General features: G+C 41.9%; 1 protein-coding gene across 7 annotated transcripts in view; it reads right to left on the bottom strand.

Moving 5' to 3' along the window:
* Positions 1-14,105, bottom strand: part of LOC137098565 (receptor-type tyrosine-protein phosphatase mu-like) — a 147,160-nt gene that overhangs the window by 2,181 nt on the left and 130,874 nt on the right. For 5 of the 7 annotated variants that reach the window (XM_067474921.1, XM_067474917.1, XM_067474916.1 and 2 more), the window contains 9 exons: positions 13,238-13,335; positions 10,794-10,910; positions 9,673-9,827; positions 8,397-8,532; positions 5,490-5,639; positions 4,926-5,099; positions 3,747-3,878; positions 1,363-1,488; positions 1-15 (listed from right to left, as the gene is read on the bottom strand). The exon at positions 1-15 is cut by the window's left edge and continues 149 nt beyond it. In XM_067474921.1, the coding sequence (XP_067331022.1) occupies positions 1-15; positions 1,363-1,488; positions 3,747-3,878; positions 4,926-5,099; positions 5,490-5,639; positions 8,397-8,532; positions 9,673-9,827; positions 10,794-10,910; positions 13,238-13,335 (1,103 nt within the window). The remainder of the gene's footprint in view (positions 16-1,362; positions 1,489-3,746; positions 3,879-4,925; positions 5,100-5,489; positions 5,640-8,396; positions 8,533-9,672; positions 9,828-10,793; positions 10,911-13,237; positions 13,336-14,105) is intronic. The other 2 variants (XM_067474920.1, XM_067474918.1) reach the window with 2 other exon arrangements.

Below are 14,105 nucleotides of genomic sequence, written 5' to 3'. Positions count from 1 at the left end.
GTAGCCGTCCTGAGGCTGAAAGTGGGAAGGACACACAGGTTATCCCAGGTTAATATGCACGAGGGGGAGGGGGGGGAGGGGGTTAATCGCTGCTGCACAAAGATGCTATCAGACAGTAAAGATGCAGGGCTGAGCTAAGCTCTGATGGGGACAAGTGGCACGAGAGGTGAATAAGGACATGAGGAGTCACTGAGGAGACAAACGAGCAGATTGAGGGGATTGAGAGATGAGTAATCTAGCAATCTAAGATACAGACTCTGAAAATCACACACAGACATATAGATCAATAACACTTGTCAGTGATCATGTATGATTGTACTAAACTGGCTCTGACTACTTGGCTCTGTCGGCCAAAGGCTGTTTTAAGTGTGACGAGTGACTGACGACGGCAGGCAGACCGTTGGGGTAAGGAGCTTATGCAGGAGACCGCAGGTGACGATGGCACAGAACAATTTCTGCTAAAGGTAAAGGGGGAGTTCACCCAAATTACACACAAGACAACTGAAATGGTGCAGAATCCCCACTGAAGGTAGTTTTGGTTTTATTTGTCCATGTTGTGAGACACTGGTCTCTGAGATTTGTCAGGAAGGCTAATCGTAAGAACTGTGCCGAATCAACATGTGGACAAATGATCCACTGTGGCGACTCTGAAGTCTCAAAACAAATCATCCAATTAAGCATCGTGTGACCTTCATAATGAATGCTTTATTTTACAGGTCTATACATTTATTTCCCCTAAAACATTTCCTGCAAAGAGCCACATAATGTAACATTTGTCTTTTTTTTTTTTGTAAATTGCAAAAAACTAGGTGGTACTTTTGAAGAAACATTCAGGAAACTAGTAGGAAAAAAAAGTATAAGCAAGAACTTTAATTTTTATAATGCACTGTAAAACTACAGCTCAGACCTGGAAATATGAAAAATATGCCTTTTGAGTGTAACAGCCCTTTGAAATGGACACCTGTTCCACACAGAAGGTGTTGATTGAGGGGAAACTCAGTGAGTTCAGTTTGGTTTCTACCTTTTTAACTACATGTGAAATTTTTCGCAAGCTGTCTAGAAGATATGTGACTTGTGGCAATCACACCTCGCTCCAATCAGTGGTGCAGTGGCATAGTTAAAGAACAGAATGACTGCTTCCGCACAGCTTGAATGGACAGGCCGGCATATGAGTGGGACGTGTGAGGTGTGCAGTAACAGAATAAATTGGCTGTTGTGATCACTGCAGGGAAGACAAACAACTTACAAAAGTTACAAAAAATGGGCAGCACAGCAGAAAACTACACGTCCACCTGCGCCCACAAAGGCAGCATTCAATAAATGATTCTCTGTTCAAAGCACGACCCCGCGGTGTCACCGTACCCGTGCGGCATTGTAGATCCGAAATATTCTGCTGATGATGTCCTCCTCCAAGTCAGCCGAGACAAACTCCACCTGGATAGGCCCGTGCCGGTGGACTCCGTTTTCTGGCCAGTACTGTGGACACAACTAAACAAAACGGGCACGTACACAGACATACATTCACACACATGCAAGTGCAGGTACACCAGCACGCACACACACACACACACACACAAAGAAAACACACAAGGGAAAAGTGAAAGATGATTTATTAGTTTAAGAATCCAAACTAGACTGCTGTTAAAGACGTGTGTGACCAAGTTCAAGGACACAAATGATAAAGTACAAGAAGTAGTGAAAAAAGGTGAATTGAAAAAAGTTTGCATCCTCTTATTCAAAAATGGCCATAATAGTAAAATAAATATTTATTTCAATACAATAAAATGAATTATATTCAATGCACATTCATTTGGAACACTTGCTCAATGTGCATTAAATATATATTTCAAAATAAGGGGATGCAAACTTTTCCACCCAGCTGTCTTCAATAAAAAAGGATCAGCTTTTCATTTCAGCTGCTAATCTGTTTATTATCTATTTTGACCTACAGTGCTCATGATACTTTTTGCATTGATTTGTTTCAGCTATCTGTCCATCCGGCTTGACAGACTGTCCAGACGTCTGTGTTTGCGTGTAAACTTTTTTTGTTTGGTCAATTGAACCAATTCAGCGGTTTCAGCTCACTCAGTATTGGTTTGAATATAAGACTTTCCTGATTATGAGACACTCCCTCATTCTGAAATGCACAACATAGGTTGATATCAGCAAACTGACCAAAGAAAGTTGAAAGTTTTTAAGTATAAAAAATCTATAAACTCGTTGTGTAAGTGCAAAGGTATTTAATTTAATTAAAACCAACACACCTCATAATAGAAGCATGTATGCACCCAAAAAGCTCCTTTTAGCTTTTGAAATGTGACAATTTGCTGCTTTTCTGTGTTTTGCATAATAGTGAATTGAATATCTTTATCTTTTCAACTGCTGGATGGACGCGGCAAGTTATTCAAAATGTCAACTTGGGCTCTGAAGAATTTGTGACTATTTTTTGTTTGTGACGGCTTACGGAGCTGTGGCTTGGTAAATCATTCTGAAACAAAACAACCAATACATGTAATATGAAAATAATCAATACTTATAGCCCTATTAAAAACCATTAGGAATCAATTGGTGATTGACAGTGTAACTGATAGCCCTGGCAACAGTGTTGTAAAGGACAGACTGAGGGATAAACCCCTGGACAGCCTCATAAGAGCTGCAAAATCTTGCCCGTTTCAGCTCCTCCGGAGAGAAAGCCCAGTTAAGAACACGCACCTGCAGAGCATTGTGCCAGACTCACTGCACTAAATCAGACTGGTAGTGGAAGCGTACACACACACAGATGGACAGATTCTGCACTGACACACACATGCCTATGTGGAGAGACACACAGTGATGAACAAACAAGAGAAAGAGAGACTACCTGAGAAGACTGCAAATACCAGGCCTGAGTACACACATACAGATGGACAAATAAATATATGCTCACTTTCTTTCTCTGACACACACACAAAAAGAGTACAAACACGTACACAGCCTGTGCGGCAGCTAAAGCGCTGCTTTCTAGCTTCCTTTGAGAGCCCATCAAAACTTGACAAATTCAACAGATGCAAAAGAAAAAAAAAAACCCAAAGATGCTGATGGAGAAGATAGCGCACCCCCAGCTCCCTTGCCTCCATCGACAACCCCGCATCCTCCTCCCTCCCCACCTGTGCCGTTTCCTTGGCAGGATACAGTGAGAATATTGAATGAAAGACCTTTTCTATCTACCCAGTCAGCCAGTCAGTCAGTCACCTAGGGAAAGGGGATTTCGATGTGGAGAGCAGCCTGGCTTCAGGCTTTGATCCCCGGGTGTTATGACAGAGCCTCGGGCTGAGAAATCTGGAGAGTCTCTTCCTCAGGCCTGTCTCTCCATCTACCAATGCTTTCATGGCAAGTCCTCTTCCACTCTGCAGCACCTACCTTAGTTCAAACATATTCTGTATACAGAAACTCACACACACATATATATATATATGTGTTTGTGTGTGTTTGCCATACAGATATATCCTGTTTTTTCATTTTTCCCTGGGTTCATTCTTGAAGAAAACAAAAAGATAAAGGCAATCTTTCTCTGATTCCAATTCCCACGCTGTCCTTTTGTGACTTTATTACAAACTGACTTCTGATAAAAGGAGCTGCTTCATGTGTCATCTGTTTGTGAGTACACTCCTTGCGATATCTCTCGAGGATCATTGTGTGCATTGTTTGTTGGAGTATGTGTGTGTGTGTGTGTGTGTTTATGTGCACACGTATCAGGTTGGGTTTACCTGGGCTGGATCGACATCGTTGAGCATTACTATGGATGTGCAGTGGTAGTCTAGCACCAGTCTCCAGAAGTCCTTTACAGTGTTTGGCAATGGATGCTGGGTCACTATGAACGCAGAAGGCTGCTTGTAACTCTGAAGAATGGCAGGAGAAAGAAGAAAGCAAAAGAACGGACTGAAAATCTGTCACTGAACACACCTCATCAGTGCATTACAGTATTTAAGCTTACGAGCAATAGGCTATAAAGCTATAAGCATTTCTAAGATGACCTGCCTCTCACTGAGTCTTGTTTTCTAATGGAGATTTCATGTCAAGGGAGATTCTATTAAGATGCTGCACTTTTAATGTGGTGCACCTAATGTCCCCTGTTTAAACCAGGCAGGACTCCAAGAAGGTTTTATAAGGTCCACCCTGGGTACATTTACCACATGAAAACCCCTGTGCATTGGATTTTGTGGTGTCTTGCGGTACATTTTACCGAAAGCGACACCCATTCACCGTAATGTGACTACAATGCATGTCGGGGGAAGTTCTCAAGTGTTTTGGATCTGAATGCCGATCGTTAAATGACAAAAATGCGGGAACTGTAGTTTGTTCAGCATTTGAACTGTTCAGGTTACACAGAGACACGGCATTTAGCCCAAACCTTTACTGCATACACTCTAGAAATACCTGTTAGTATAATGCAAAAGTTCAACTGGATCATAAGCTTCAATCAACTCTCTGAAGCATAATCACCTTCAATTCGTAGTTATGCTTGAAAATATGTGAAAACTCAAAGTCTGTGAATCTTTGAACAGAAGGTAAAGTCTTCAACAGTTCTGCCTGAAGATGTGCATTCAGTGGCCACATTATGACATACACCTCATGTAAACAAACACGACACATAACCCATAAGTTCTACATTCTACCAATATATTGTCAATTTTTTATCAATACCATAGCATAATATATAAATATATATAACTGTAATTTGCAGAGATGTTTCCAATGTTTGAAAACCCCATATGGAAAGAAATGGGATTCAGAATCTTAAACATATTTCAATATGTGCAGCCCAGCACAACCACAAAATGAACTCTGTCCCTCTCTTGGTCCTTTGTGACCGTGTCAGTGGAGCATTTTAGCTGCTCTTCCCCGGCTTGATCTCTGAAACGTTCTTGTCTGTGTTTCACTCTTACATCCATGAGAGCAGCGTTGATGTAATTGGAGCTCTCCCCATCAATGGTGATCAGGAATGGGAGGCAGCGGTCTGGAGGCAGGACGTCCATGCAGCGGTTCTTCTCGTGGTTCCTGGGCAGGAGGGCGATGCTGCAGTCTTCTACCCGCAGCGTGGGAGTCACCATGTTCAGAGTCTGTCAGGTTTGAAGCAGAATTAAACGCTATCATGCCGACGCATTTGGGTTTTGAGTGTGCTAATTATCCCCCGATATGGTAATTAGCAATGCAATTCTTTAATCAGTTACATTAGCAACAGCTCTGACTCCCCTGGTGTGACTTTGATGAAACTTAAGGGGACGATGCATCTCATATAACAATGATTGGTCCAAGGAGGGGTGCTAATATTACAGATTAAAGTAAGGTGATGCATTTGCTGCTGATTGGCCCAGAGGGAGACTGTGGCTTTCATCAAGGAGACAACATTTTTACTCTTTATCCAAACTTTGCCTGCACTTTAGACACAACGTCAAACATTATTTGCACGCAATGTGTTTGACATATTATTAGGTTAAAATCTTTCTTACCCTAAACTCCTCCTTAATGGGGCTGGAGTTGGTCTGCGGGTCCAGGCGGTTCATGTCGTAGTAGACAGAGCGTAACTGACTGGCAGGTATAGTGGTGTCGCCACAGAGACACGCCTCCAAAATGGCATCGTGGATAAAGACATACTGCTCCTGCAAAAAACAGCATCCTCATTGCGGATCCATCACACTTCTAGGACTTTTGACAATGAAAAGCATTCAGAGACATGTGAACTCTTTTTTTCACCAACAGTAGCAGCATAAACACAGCTAGTGTTTCTCAACATTTTGCTGGAAGAATTCAATGACCTTTCCACGACCTTCCCGTGATTATTCTTTACCCCAAGGCAGTTCCTATGACTAATATTCGTCATTGTCTGTGTTCAAAGGTTACATTACATATTTTTGCATTTTTTGGTGCATAGCTGATTCAGTTCTCTTACAAACTCTGAACTCTCTGAATTCAGTGGCATTTTAAAAACCTTTAAATATTCAGAGGCCTGAAAGAAGGTATTTTTCCAGATCATTTTAGCGTTTACATAACCCCATCAAACCCTGGTGGCCCTGGCAAGGATGAGATTTTACCATCATTGCTGTTGGGATAGAGGCACAAACAAGGCTGAGGTCCGAACAACAGCAATTTAAAAAACTGGCACTGTCATACAGTCAATATCATGCAGAGTTAAACAGGAAATCGCAACACACTTCCTGCTTTTCACATTAGGGAATCAAGCAGTTGACATGGTGACAGCTTGAGGCTTGATGTAAATCTCTTCTGAAGTGACATTTTCAGCTGACACTCCCTTGTCACTTCAGACCAAAATCCACACACATGCACAGGGGTCGCTGATTTACACGTTGACAGCACATGTTTTGTTAAGCCTGGTGCAAAATGTGAGCTGTTGACCTGAGAGTTTGACAAGTCCGGGCTGGGTCGGGCGGGTCGGTGGCGATAGGCAGAATCCATAGATTAACAGATCCTATCTGCTCATAAACTATAAACAACACCAACAACAAGGCTTTTCATTTCCGCCAACAGATTAAACCACGTCGGACTGTTGGTGTCTGGCCCGGGGCTGAGGAGCCGTGCCAACAAGCCTGAACACCTGCGAGGGAAAAGGCACAGATATACACACACACACAAAAAAACACACACTTTGAAGGTCACTGAACTTGAGGAGAGTGACTCAGGGTGAACAACATTTGGTCTCCAGTTACTCAAATCCCAATTCGAACGTCAACGATGAAACATTTGCCCATTAAGTCCAATGACGCTTGTGATTTAAAGGGAATTACGGTGAAATGATGCATTCAACGAGACGATGGACACCTCCAGATGGCCAGTGTTCAGGAAAGCACAAAGTCCTTCTGTAGTCCACAGTAGCATAAAGCTGGAGGATGAGCGAGGGATGTTTTCAGCTATCAATATAAGCGAAACGCTGTCAGTTACAAGCCTCTAAACCCTTTTATTACAGTATGTTTGCCAAGCACTTGTGCTTAGCACCCTGGGTAATAGTTAGGGTGCGCACTTCAATAAATGTCTTTTGTAAAAGATGATGATTGAAAACATAAAGTTGGCATATGTAATCATTCGCATAGATGCCATAAAGATGATTGTATTATCCAGTCTGCTTTCGTTGAGGAAAGCAAAAACAAAAGATACGACTTCAGACATTATAAACGCTTAAAGACAATGGTGCAATTGCTTTAACTAAAAACCTATTCTAGAGCAGCACAACTGCTCTGAGCCTAATTGTGACAAATATTAGAATAATTTAGAACAAAGTCAAATGAACATTGCTCTGAAAAAAAAAAAGGTTTCATAAGAAACATTAAGGCAAACTTATTGACTGCAGTCTGGTGGCTGGAATCCAAAGACAGAGGAACGAGAATTTAACCAGTTGGATTTAAATATGAGGGAAGTAAAGGCCTGGAGCTAATGAAGGGTAAAAAGAAGATAATTGGTTTGATGTACAGTATATATAAGGGAATTCTCTTTTTCTTAATTTCAAAATCAAAAGAATGAGCGGTAATGTATCTGCTGGTGTTTGAACGTTTCTATGATGAGCTCAGAGGCTGATTTGAATTTGCCACTGGCTCAAACAGCATAACAGACATCTCTTACAAATACTACTACAATGAGTAATAAAACCAAAAGAAAAAAAGAAAGGAAAAAAAAAGCACAAAATGGCTGAACAAATAACTGATGGGACAAAATGGACAGAAGCAGTTCAGCAGTTTCTCGAAACTAGTATGCTTTCTGATACAAGAATGATACAACATTAAAGACATAAAAGAAATGTTTCTTTTCCTGTCTTTAATCCTAAGCATTTACCATGAAGCTGTTCTGTATTAATCCCGATATTATGTACATTGATAATAAATGCAAATTTGGCATCAATGTGCAAGTACAACAAAATCTCCCTGTTAGGCCAAAGATGCATGTGCAGTAAAAACAAACCATTCCAATGATACTTTTAAGCCCTGTAGAGCCTCTTCTTTCCAGACATCAGAGAGAGGTTAATTAATATTTGGATTGTTTGGTTACATCATATAAATATATTCCCACTGTTTGAAAATGCAACACTTGAACTGGCACTTAAAAGTGACTGACAGCAAAAAATTAAAACTAATTATGCTGCATTTTCCAAGATAATGGGCACAATCATTCACTGGCAAAATGGCTAAAAACCTTTACCTACAACACCACTTAAGCTGCAGAATTAATGAGTAATAAATGACAGGGAACTTTTTTGTTCTTATAATAACACGTTTTTAGCGAAAGAGCTCCTATTGCCTTCATTCGTTCTGACCATTTGTTTTGGAGCACCAAGAATTAGCTTATTCTAAGAAGTACTCGAAAACACTATGAATCCACTTTGGAGTTGCATCCACAGGCTGTTATATTACCTCAGTCTGGACCATGTTGACCCTCCGAGAGCGCAGCTCCCTCACGCAGTTGTAAATGTCCACCACCCCCTCTCGCTCGGCCATGTCCAGCATGATGTCGATGACGATGAAGCAGCCTGTCCGACCGGCTCCGGCACTGCAGACAAACACATCGTACACTTCAGAGATAAGTTGTTCAGAGAGACAGCTGAAGTTTGCTTTTTGACCGTGCAGTTCACTGACTTTACACGTTTTCTCGACTGTGCCACTTCATGTTTTCAAAATCTTGTTCAGTAGACATGTTTATGCTGTAACGGTCAAGTTTCCTTTGCGCAAATAGAATGAGAGTGAGTGAATTTTTGTTTGTGCAGTTAAAAGCAATTTAAAATTATATTAAAATAACACAATGTCTTTTAAAAACACTGTTCCAGTTACTATGAATGATTCAGATATTTGTGATTTTTTGGGGGAATATGTCTTTTGTCAGTAAGTAGCAATGAAATTGGTTCTGCTATCAATAGAGACAATTTGGGTGAGAGCAGAGTGACTTTTGAAGACAAACTAAACTTTGGTAGATAAAAAACGTTCACAAATATTAAGACGGGCAAACAAATATCACTCGTGTTGAGAGAAATTGTTTTCCTTTATGTCATTTTACATTTTGATTTAATCTCACTCAAGGTACAGCTGTGCACATGGCCAGTGATGTAAAGTAACTAAGTACATGTACCTTAGTACCGTACTTACTGTAAATACAGTCTTGAGGTATTTTTGTCAACTTCATACTCTAAATTCACTACATTTCCACGGCAAATGCACTTTTACTTAATTACATTTATTTGTGAACTTTGTAGTTAATTGCTACTTTTCAAATACAAAATAACAAATAGAACAAAATAAAAATATACAGTATAATATACAGTATATTATATACAGTATACAGTAATATACAGTATATTCACAAGAGTTTACTAATCCACACTTGTGATATTCACAAGCCACCAAGCAGTATGTAAAGTCTCCATTGTGACCACCTGCACAACAATGAACAAATAATTATAAACGCACAATTTCATATTAACTCATGTGAAACGAGTCATTCGGTACAAAGTGTTCCTTTATTTTTGGTACATGTATGTTTTGGGCTAAGACGTTTCTACTTTTACTTAAAATGATCTGATCTGCACAGGGCTACACTTCAGGATACAGAATACTTTTAAATACCTGGCCAGACAGAGAATACACAAATATACACTGATGAAGAAGGAACAAATAGTCAGTTCCAGCTCACACCCACCTGCAGTGAACCACCATGGGCCCGGCATTGGTCATAGTTTTGGACTTGACTCTCCTAATAAACCCCAGCAGACCCGTCGCGTGATAGGGCACGCCGTGGTCCGGCCAGCCCGTGAAGTGAAACTGTCGGATCTCCCGGATCTCATGAGCCCCTCTCTGAGGTTAAACACACAAAACAACGTAAGACGACAGCGGGATGTGGTGCGGGATACAGTGTAGGATGCAGCCTACAGACAAAGTGAGAGGTCATTCTAAAGCAAATACCGAGTTGGATTGATTGCAAACACAGACTTCATGGACGTATCAAAGGAGGGGCTGAGCAAAGTTTTCATTATCAAAAGCAAACAGGATGTTCAAGGCCAACGTTGCCCAGCGTCTTTACCTACTGCACCACTATGCTATCATGCTCCTCACAGGCTCCTTCGATTATACAGGCAGTGGGTACTGAACGTATAAACCGCAGTCTTTTTGGTCTGAAGTTTTAGCAAGTTGGGATTTCATTTGGATGGACTTGGTGTGGCTTGTTGGTTTGTTTCTAATTGAGTCACAGTTTAACACTTATGATGTGTTAAACTAAATCACCAACTGGTCCAAATGGTTAGAGACGCTCTTAATGGGCTCCACTAGGAAAACTTTCATTGGATACTGTGAACAGTACGTACCATCATTTCTTGGCAAAGAGTGTTGTGGGTAACGTGTTACTAAGAAGTGCATTAAATTGCTCCGATCATGTGGTCTCTCTCTGGTTATGTTCTCTATTACTACAGCAAGAAATTTGGAATTTTAATTGGTTATAGTATATTTTACAAATAGTGTATCGGCGTAGTTTTTTTGTTACATTTAGAAAATCTGAACAATTTCAGTAAACGCTTCTGTTTAATCGATGTGTTGTAGGAAAGTAAAAATTCTGAAACCCATTGGAAAAATCCAAATAAGTGAAATTTGAATGGTTCGAAAACAACTAACAACACTCACGGCATATTTAACGACTCTGAAATCCTACTGTTATGACCTTAGCGCACAGCTTTTAAATAAGGCTGCCTTTAAAAGGAAACGTATTTTTTTATTAAGTGACAGTAGCAAATCTCAATGTGGTCAACGGAGATTAAAGTAAAAGTTTACCTTCTCTACAGCAAAGGTCCTGATGACATACTCTGACAACAGCTCGGTCTCTATCAGCGTCACCTTAATGTCTCTGTAGATCTCGGTGTCATCAGGCCAGTACTTGCAGCACTTTACCTGAGAGCGACAAAAGCCAAGGGTTTCACAACTGCATGCACACACACATTGTAGGGCAGCAGCAAAGCGTTGATATTCGCAGGGCTTCGTTTCAACGCACACACAAATTATTTTAATGTCTGCGAGTTGCGAGGCCATCATCTTTTTGCAATAAAGATAATTGTCACATAAGCGTACCTCCTATTTGCCACCTGATATTTCAGTTTCTCAAGGATTTCTTTCAAGTCAAAATGAGATTTGCTTCGTATTAGTTTCGGCCCCCGGCCAAGGATCTTCTGTAAATGGGAATCTTATGTATCGATGGAGAGCTCATTCTCACATTATTGATTTTTCATTCTCACATCAATAATGTGAAAATGAGTGTAAAGGTAGACTGTACAGACACCCGGAACAGTGCGGGCTGGGAACAGAGGGGGTGTGAGATTTCTCCTCCTTAGATTTTTGACTACCAATGTGAAGAAATAGGACTAGATATTAAAAAAAAAACAAAAAACTGTACCACAATTGGATGAGGGAGGCCTAATGACAACCCAGTAATGATATGAAATAATAAACCCTCAGCTGTTTAAAACAGATTTCCCCACAGAAATCCAAAACACCCCACTGGAAATATTACTTGTATTAGGTATCATAAGAGTGCCCCCCACCCACACCCACACCCCCACCCCAGCCGCCTGTTCAATTAAACTGATGATGGTGAGGGAGTCAGACTGGTAATAGAGATTGAGCTCACGGAGGTATATCAGAGAATGATAATTTTTGATGAGGGATAAACGCGACATCAGCCACAACTAGATTCAATTTTCATTTCTGGAGTCTGTGTGCTGATTAGGAATGAAACGAGATTTTGGTTTGTGGAGTGACACAGGCAGAGGAGGACTCTCAGGTCCCTCTCCCTGACACCCCCTGATGACTAATCCCAGATGACAATCACAAACTCACCGTCCGCTTCCAGCCAGATTGAATTAGGCAAAAGCCATTACCTTATTAGATCACTCTGAATCAGGCGCCTGGTTTGGGGGGGAATTAGCCTTTGGGCTAAATTATGCCGGTGAACACACAGATGCTCTTTTGCGTGTGCACACTTGTGACTGTGTGTACACAGCTCTTGAACTCACTCGCTCACATCGATTAAGCGTACGGAAAGGAAGCACGTACTGTGTGGCATTCACCTCATCACACACATCAGCACACTGGCTTCCAAACCAAATCTCTCATACATCAAAGTGTGCCGAGCGCCGCCCCTGTGTGCAGCCAGCGGGACAGAGGCTGTGTGCCTTCGTATGTGCGCCTGTGTGTGTGTGTGTGTGCCAGGATTTCCCAGAGTTCATCAGCAAACTGTGCCAAGCAGATGGCCTGCCGTGATATGGTGGAGTGATTTTATGGGGTCCTCTGTGGAACCACCACCACTGTGACCAACTGTGCCTACCGCCCGCCATTGGACAAGGATCATATAACAGACGGTTTGGGGGCCGGGGCCCGTCGAGGACGGCACCGCAGCTAAGCAGGTGTGGAGAAGGTAGTGGGCGGGGCGGGCTGAGCTCACCTACTGTAGAGAAACGGCCTAATGAGGTACCTAGAGATAGGCCCATGAATCATTATCAGCTCTGCTAAGTTAAACCCCCACAAAAAATGCACATCAGCGAAATCAAGGTGTGCCTGTACTTAAGAGGATTTTCAGTGTAACTGTGTTTAAAATTCTTAAGAGAACATCCCCTGGAAGACAAAGCATTACACCGTATGTTAACACCTTCATTTTCTCTTGATTATAGCCTAACCAGGAGGAACTACAGTGTGAGCTAAGTGGAACAAATTAGGACTGAAGTGGGACTGAAGTAGGGCTTTGCCCCCATACCCCAACCCCCCACCCCGAGTCAGTGAGCGAAAATTTTAAGGCTCTACCATTAGTTTCAACATGATGAACCGTCCTCACCACTCAATAACAGTCCCCTTTTGTCCAATGAGGACAACATTAAGGGAGGTTTCCACTCGGAGGAGCCTGGTACGAGCTGCAACAGCGGACAATAATCTCCTGTTATAGAGCCACTCAGATGAAACAGCAGTCCGTCGCCTGGATGCCTCTGTAGTAATGAAGGCCATCAATCAGTCTCTTCTCGCCTCTTACTGATGAGAGAGATGGAAAAAGAGCTGGCGGCACACGAGACCAATGCCTCACGAAGTCACAGGACACACACACACAAACATCAGGCCACGGATGTTCTAAGACAAGGCACTAAAAATCTTTGTTTGCCTACGGACACAATCAGGCTGGGAGTTAAATCTTATTGAGGATGTGCAGTTCGAGCCAACGTGTAATTAATACCCACCCTGCCCACTTCCACCAGGTTGGTCACCATGACGATAGCTGCCGTATTCTCCTGCCACACCATCCTCCAGAAGTCGAAGACCGTCTCCTGCATGGGGCCTTTGACAGACAGAGATGGAAAGGAATTACACTGAGAATTTGTTTTCCCCAAATTTGACTTTAGAGCTGTGGAAAAGAGCACATTCATGCATCTCTTTAGGTTCATCACACACAACTGTCAGCAGAATCCTGTAAATAACTGAACTAAGCTGGTTCCTTTTGCGTTTACCCCCCCCCGCTACCCTCTTAAAGGTGCTCCATCTAACAGTGAAACCAAAAGAGCTATATAATCACTGAGTTGTATTGACTTTCAACATAACATTTTCAGGATTTCTTGCATTCTTGGACTGCCAGCCTGCTTTGAAGGCAGGCACATGTTTATAGGATAGTTGTAAGCTTCTGCGTGCCGTGTTCACTACCTGGACTGTTTTTCCAAGAGCAAAACATTTACCACAAAAGACTCCATTCAGTCAGCAAAAATTCAATGTGCAAGTTCCAACTAATTAAACCAACTTAAACCAACTAATGATACATAAAGATATAACATCTCCTCCATCCATTTTGGAATGACAAACCAATTTATTTGATTTTTACTCTACACTGAAGATATTTTGGTTCAAATATGAGATTTATTTATTAACTCTTTTGTCCGTTCGGCTTATCCTGTGAGTTGAGGGTCGCCACAGCCAACCATGTCTCTGCATGTTCATTTTCTTGACGCAACCCTCGCCAATATCTACTGGGCTGGGGATGCGGATGAGGCGTCGGTGGTTCAGTTTCCAGGGACACTTCGCGATGTGGTCGGGAAGAGCGGGCCGTGACCTCTGACC

This window comes from Channa argus, chromosome 14 (assembly GCF_033026475.1).
Source record: "Channa argus isolate prfri chromosome 14, Channa argus male v1.0, whole genome shotgun sequence".
Taxonomy (NCBI): Eukaryota; Metazoa; Chordata; class Actinopteri; order Anabantiformes; family Channidae; genus Channa; species Channa argus.
Note: the sequence above shows the minus strand (reverse complement) of the source record. Positions and strands in the feature narration are given on the sequence as shown.